Here is a 7,325-nt window from a genome sequence, read left to right on the forward strand (position 1 = left end):
CACTGGGCGGAAGGTCTGGGCTGTCAGCAATTGAGAGAGGGCGCGTCTGGACACGTGGGGCAGAATTTTAAAAACCTACAGGATTTTGTTTAGAACTCCAAAGTTCAACTAATGCCCTAGTTTAGGGTGAAAACAATTATAAATCCGAGAATGATGCACAGCATCCAAGAGCAAATTTCCTCTCATAGTAATTTTGAAGTAGTGTCATCAACTACAACAGATATTGAAAGTTTACATTTCTAACGAGAAATAACAACAGATTGAAGATACTCTCTTTCCTATCACAAGTGATAACCAGTGCTGGATATTTTACATTGTCTTCCAAGAAATAGCAGTCTATCAACGTTTTAAAATAAAATGTTTGCTGTAACAATTATCTGTAGAACCTTAAATTAAAAAAATGATTCTAAATTTAGACTTCCAAAAAAGACCTAGGTGTACTTCAGGGTCTTCTGACAAACAAATTATTAAAACAGAGACCAGATGAGGCCTTAAAAATAGACAATGTACTATATTTGAAACAAGAGTGCACTCTTGAATTGTAGGTTGAATATATCAGAACTGCGTCATTACCTCATAAACTCTTCTTTGACTTAACATGCTGACATGTCCGGTTATCCCACGTGTGTGTATGTTTTTCTGTGTCTGGTGTTCACGGTTAAGGACGAAGGATCATGTCTCTTGTTTAGCATATATGTTTCCACCTTAATGAACTAGATCTTTAGAAATGAGTATGGGGATCTCCTCCGACAGCGACATTTACCTCCGCGTCTTCAGAGTGTGGCTAGTCTATCAGAAAACATGTCAGGATGTGTGTGGACATGGGCTCCTCCCCCCGGCCGCGTGGCCACCTCCTGCCGTTCCGCCATTCCTCGAGGTCCCTTCTGAATGTGAGGACCTCAGTGAAGACGGAGCGGGTCAACCCCCAGCGGAGTTACCTTCTGCGAATCCGTCTGCCGGCGGCTCGTCAGGGGTCAGGCAGGTCCGAAGTATCCACTATGACTTTAATAAAAATGGTGTCATCTTTAATATAGGTCCCGTTTTCTAGAACAGTCTGAGCCACAAAGACGGGGCAGCCCGACGCAATGTTCATCTCCCCGGTGGGCTTCTTGAAGCTGCTGCTGTTGGGGTCGGGCTTGAACGCGTCGCCCAGGTGGCGCCGGGAGGAGCCCTGGTCCATCAGCATGAGCGTCACCTTCTGCTTGAACGGCCAGGGCAGCAGGGCATCATACTCTCCTCGCATAATGACAAAAAACAGCGACAAGTGCGTCCCCTTGCCCATGCCGTCCCCGTTCAGGTAGACCCTGGCGCACATCTTATAGCCGAAGTAGCCGGTGTAGAAGGGCTGGCTATACAGGGACAGGGTCTTGCCCATGACGGCCTCCTGCTTCCGCCGCTTATAGTCGCGGATCTTCCAGATGAGCACCCCGTTGTAGCTGGCGGTCTCCAGCACCTGGAAGCGCAGGTCCATGTCCGCCAGGCGGATGTCGTGCACACTCAGCATCTGGTCATGCCTGCTGAGCTGGGACTCCAGCAAGCCTGCCGAGGAGGATGGGGGTGGTTAGACAGCAGGAGCCAGCACGACAGACCGCTGACCCACACGGGCCTCTGAACCAAACGGCAAGGTAGGCCCATGGTGACCGTCAGCGGGGAGCAAGGCACACGCGACCCAGGGGTTCTCAAACACCTGCTGTCTGCAGCACATCCTAGGGGCCTGCAGCCCTTCTCCCCAGCACGATCCCAGCAACAAGGGCCACAGGGCATGGCCTTTCCTTCCCGCAGCCACACGCCAGAATCTGGCCCTGAACTCTGAGTCCTCTGCTCCCAAAGCCTGAGCTGCTGTCCTCCCCACCCCACCTCTGCCCACTTCACCCCAACCCCCTGTGCGTAGTGTCACCCTCCTTCCTCTCCAAGTTATCCTTCCCCCAAGGGTCCAGAAGACTTTCAGTCCCCAGGGCAGGGCAGGGCACCTGGCGGCCAGTGTCCTTGTCTGCTGCCCACCCAGGCTGGTGCCACCCCCAGGCCCTCTCAGGTCCTGAGAGGGGTCCTCCCCACTCCTGACACGCGGGGCTTCACAGGAAGGACTCATTCTTAGGGATGCATTTCTGTCTCCCCTGGGAAATCTCACCAGGAAAACCACTTGGGCACAAGTGCGGCCTGGATGGGGAGAGCTGCCCTCAGGCAGCAGGTCACTGTGCACCTGTCCCATGAGGTCACCCCAGGACCTGCCAGGATCCCCACATAGCAGCCCCATGTGCACACCCACACTCCCATCACCCTCACAGCCCCAGTCCTGTTCCCTCTCATCCCTCACAGCCCGTCCCATCCCCCACCCCATCCCTCATGAACCCCATCCTGCCCTGACCTGTCCCACCCCTCACCCTGTCCCTCAGGGCCCCCTCCTGCCCCTGCCTGGTCCCTCAGCCCGTCCTGCCCTCACCCCGTCCCTCAGGGCCCCTGCCTGGTCCCTCAGCCCGTCCTGCCCTCACCCCGTCCCTCAGGGCCCCCTCCTGCCCCCGCCTGGTCCCCCACAGCCCGTCCTGCCCTCACCCCGTCCCTCAGGGCCCCCTCCTGCCCCCGCCTGGTCCCCCACAGCCCGTCCTGCCCTCACCCCGTCCCTCAGGGCCCCCTCCTGCCCCCGCCTGGTCCCCCACAGCCCATCCTGCCCTCACCTGTGTTGCGTGCGGCCTGCCCGGCACTCTTGTCCACACTCTCCAGCTCTGTCACTCGGTTCTGCAGGGACTCCACGCTGCTCTTCATACTGTCGGCCTCCTCCCAGTTCTGCCGGAAGGGACGGATTTCTTTGTCCAGTTCTTTTAGCTTCTCGGCTTGACTGTCTATCACTCGCTGGGGAATTAGAGGTGTGGAAATGGAAGAGGCCATCAGAACACCGGACACGCGTGGTGGTGTCGAGAGCAGCCCAGGGCTGCAGTGCTGCTGGGAGGAGGAGGACCAGCCCGAGCTGGGGAAGTGTGAGGGGCCCCAGTGTCTGAGAAGGACCGTAGACCACGATGGCCTCAGGCTCATTCGGGGCTGAGAGGCTCCACACTCCCCTCCTCACTAGAGCCCAGAGTCACCGCCTGCCCACCCCACAGTCCAGCCCCATCGGGGCCTCCACAGGGCCCCCACTGTCTTCCTGCTCGGTGCTTCCTCTCAGCACTTGTTGGGCTTTCCAGACTCACACACCCCCTTAGTCCTCCAGGATCTCGGGGTGACCCTGGGAGGCCTTTCACCTTGTGAGTCTGCTCTGAGGGCCACGCGGTCTAGATAGCAGCGACCTGAGAGCCTTCCCCTCCTCCAGAGAGTGGACGGACGGACAGCGTGTTCTTCCTCCTCTGCCCCCCAGCTGCCTGAGGGGTACCCTAGACCCCCGCCCAGGTCCCAGGAGGGACAGCTGCCCAGGACATCTGCTCTGTGCAGGGCTGCCAGCTGGCAGAGCACCACGTGGGAAAGCAGAGCCCAGGCCTCCTCAGCCGGCCCTTCTCCGCTCACCCCACCAGTGAGGGAGGCAGGGAGGCCTCCATTAAGCATGCAGCTGCCACCGGGGCAGCCGGTCTCCACTCTTAATGCAACCTCTTCCAGAAAACACAAAGAAACACACCCACACCAGGGACACTGACGGGTGAAGCGGCCCCTCGCGGGGTGGTGCCGGGGGACGATGGCCACAGAGGCCGCACAGCCTGCCACCTGATGTGCTGCCCTGTCTAGACTCGATTCTCAAGCATGCCGGTTTCATCACCTTTGGTGGCTATTAATGACACAAGGCACAGATGCACAATGCACAAGTTTGGTGGCTTCTCTGGAGCAAAAGGGTAGGGACTGGCCTCTCTGAGAAACCCTGTCGGTTAGCATCTCAACAGTGAGAGATGCCAAGGACGTCCGCTGTGGCAGGGGACAGGATCTGTAACTGTGGCCAGAGGAGTATTTCACCAACTCTGTCTTCTGGGGGTGACACCAGTGCCATTGACGTCAGTCTAAGCCCTCCTGTGTCCCTAACGAACGCCCCAGACCCCACTGACGAGCCTCCTGTACTGTACACTAACATTACAACGTCAGAAGCTGAGCTGAAATGGACACTAATGGACAGAAGTTAATGAAAACGAAGATAACGAATGGGTCTGGTCCATGTCCCAACTTAGTGGATGGAGCCTGGAACTCAGAGTCAGGACGGCCTGGGACAACCACTGAGAGCCCTGAGGGAAGGACTGACCCAGAGCCACTCCTTCCCCAAGCCCAGGGGCACCCAGGACAGTGGGCGTGAGGGGTGGTCACATGCACCATCCACGTCAGATGCCGGGAGGCCACGCCTGATCCCACGGCCAGGATTGTGGTGTCCGAGATGAGGCTCTTCCAGCTGCCACACACCAGCCCCAGCCACCCCCAACACACAAGGTAAGGGCAGGGACACATAACACACACATGCGTGTGCACGTGATCACTACTCCCCCAGCCCCAAGAGACAGGGTCCAACGGAATTACTCTAGAGGAGGTCCCAGCCAAGCAAGGGCAGACGTGTCCTTGTGAAGCGGGTCCCCGCCCCAGTACACACAGTCTCCTGAGTGTCGGTGGAAATCAAGCTGCCAAACGCAGCACACGTGACCACACTCCCATAGGGGTTCAACATAACAGGAGTTTCAGATGGACGCGTGGGGTGATTCTAACAAAGAATTCAGCAGAAAGACAGGTGAACAGAAACAGGGAACCCAGGCAGGAAGCGGGCAGAGTCCTGTTACCATGAGGGGATTGCAAGTAACGTCATGAAAAACACGCATCAACTGCTGACTGGGAACTAACGTGCTCTGCAAACCAGTGAGAACACACACCTCAGAAGCTGTGTGCACATGCCCCACCCACGGCTCTGCTCGCTGGAGTGAGCGCCTCAGTCCCACCGCCACGTGCTTCAGGTCTTAACCGAGCCGCCCCAGAAGCGCACGTGTATTATACGTGCGTTGAAGCCGTGGTGCCTGTGCCTCAGAGTCCAGGGCTGCACGGAGGATACCGTGTGGAGGGGGCTCTCCACCCTGCAGACCTCCTGGCTGCAGGAATGCCCTGATCCACCAAGTCCCTGCTGACAGTGGGTGAGCTAATACAGTCCCCGTCATCACGAAACACGGGACCCTTACAATGGAAAACACCAAGTCCCTGCTGACAGTGGGTGAGTCACAGGGGCTGTGGAGCCCCAGGGAGGGCAGGGCAGGGAGGCCGACACCTGGGCTCTGAGGAGCAGCCACAGCTGACCAGCAAAGGAAAAGGGGGAAGCGGGCCCCCGAGGGCAGGGACGTCCATCAGGGCCCGGAGCCTTTGGTGGGTAAAGGAGTCCCAGGTGGCTATGGAGAGTATGGCCAGTCAGCAAGGGGCGTGCAGCCAGCCACGCCCAGCTGTCTGGGTGCCGAGGGGAAGCAGAGCCCTTCTCAGGGGCGTGGGAGGGCTCCGAGAGAGGCAACGGTGAGGGGAACGAGTTTGAGGTGGATTCAGTCAGCCACCCACCCACCCACACACAAGGTAAGGACAGGGGCACACACGACACACACACACACACACACACACGTGAGCACGTGATCACCACTCCCCCAGCCCCAATCAAATGACTCTACAGGAGGTCCCAGCCAAGCATCTCTGACGAGCGGACAGACTGACGAGCGGACAGACGGAGGAAGCCAAGCAGCGCCCATCAGGAAGAGCACACCTGACCTCAGCCAACACCCCAGGAGCCCAGCCCAGGGGGGGTTCTCAATCAGCGACAGCCAGGGCCTCTCCGCCAGCCAGATGCTGCCGACCCCACAGCCGCACCAACGGTGACACAAGCTCACCTGGGACCCCATGGCTGGAGGGCAGGCCTCCGGTCAGATCCTGGTCCCTTCCTTTACAATGTGACCTATTTTCTGCTCCACCATTTCTTCCGTGGAGCCAGCACCTCTAACTTGTCACAGATGAAGGGACGCTGGCACCTTCGTCATCACCCATCGTCATTTCTGCCCCTTTCTGACTTCAGTCTCATTGGTTTATTCAGTCACAGAAGTTTAAATTATAAACCACACAGAACAGAGTGTGTAACTTTTCAGAATGAAGTGGGAGAAAGGAACACGCAGAAAGGGATGCATATAAAACCCGCGAGGGTTCGACAACACAGCTGGAGCGTCGGTGGCTGGGAAGAGTCTGGGATCAATGAACCCCCCACCTCATTCGTTCTTTCTGCTGCTGACAGGAAACTTTTGAGCGTGACGTTAACTTCCTCGGCACATCCATGGCCTTCCTGAGCCCAGGTCAAGGACAGCAGGTAGACTGGGGCCAGCTGGGAGTGCTAAGCCCTGCAGGGCAGGGGCCACTCGTGCGGACACAGGCCAAGACGGGGCTCAACAGGCTTCCCTGGTCCATCTGACCAACACCAGCATGACCGGATGGGTCCGCAGCAGATGCCAGGGCTGCGGCGGTTTTAGGCAACGTGGTACGCTCTGGCTTGAATCAACACCATGTCCTGTACCTCCTCTAACACCATCTGATGTTTAGTTGTGTTTTCCTGTCGTTCTGGGCAACCACAAACTGTAACACAGATGCAACTAGTTTAATGAATTCCAAGCAATTCAAAGCATTGTGACGACTCCCATGTCAGATGTCAGAATCTGAGTAAAGGCTCCAAGCGTGCCTGCCGGTTAGGACACTGTGTCGTCCAGGTAACGCAGGGGGCACAGCTCACAGACAAGCTCTGAAACAATTCCCAAGCAGGATTAACTGTCCCCAGGCATGAGTGATACACCGGAGAAACACTGTAGCAAATGGACTACCTGCGCGGCTAAAACGGCAACAGACACGCCCACACGCTACAGACACGCCCACACGCTGACACTGCGACAGACACGCCCACACTGACACTGCAACAGACGCCAGTGAGCTTCTGAGGGCGCCTTCATCAGGTCTGTTCTCAGAGGGCAAAGGTCACCTGCCACTCTTCAGAGGGGCCTTTTCACCCCGACAGTGAGAGACAGTGAGGTGAGCACCAGGATTAAACACAGCATGCGTTATACACCGGGTGTCCCCCAAAGCACCCCTAGGTATTTCTGTAAGCATGCCAATTTATTTTTTAAGTGTTGTTGTTGTTAAGTGCCGTCGAGTCGTTTCCGACTCATAGCGACCCCATGCACAGCAGAACGAAACACGGCCGGATCCCACGCCAGCCCCACAATCCCTGCTAAGCCCATCATCGCAGCCACCGTATCAATCCATCTCCTTGAAGGCCTCCCCCTCTTTCGTCGATCCTCCACCCTACCAAGCATGACATCCTTCTCCAGGGAATGGTCCCTTCTGACAACATGACCAAAATAGGTGAG

General features: G+C 57.1%; 1 protein-coding gene across 1 annotated transcript in view; it reads right to left on the reverse strand.

Moving 5' to 3' along the window:
* Nucleotides 1-967: 967 nt before the first annotated feature.
* The window catches only part of TRAF3 (TNF receptor associated factor 3), a 47,489-nt gene continuing 41,131 nt past the window's right edge, over nt 968-7,325 (reverse strand). Inside the window, exons 9-10 of the mRNA XM_007953111.2 lie at nt 2,673-2,847; nt 968-1,539 (exon numbers count right to left, since the gene is read on the reverse strand). Coding sequence (XP_007951302.1) covers nt 968-1,539; nt 2,673-2,847 — 747 coding nt within the window. The remainder of the gene's footprint in view (nt 1,540-2,672; nt 2,848-7,325) is intronic.

This window comes from Orycteropus afer, unplaced genomic scaffold, assembly GCF_000298275.1.
Source record: "Orycteropus afer afer isolate SDZICR_OR568_19922 unplaced genomic scaffold, OryAfe1.0 scaffold00371, whole genome shotgun sequence".
Taxonomy (NCBI): Eukaryota; Metazoa; Chordata; class Mammalia; order Tubulidentata; family Orycteropodidae; genus Orycteropus; species Orycteropus afer.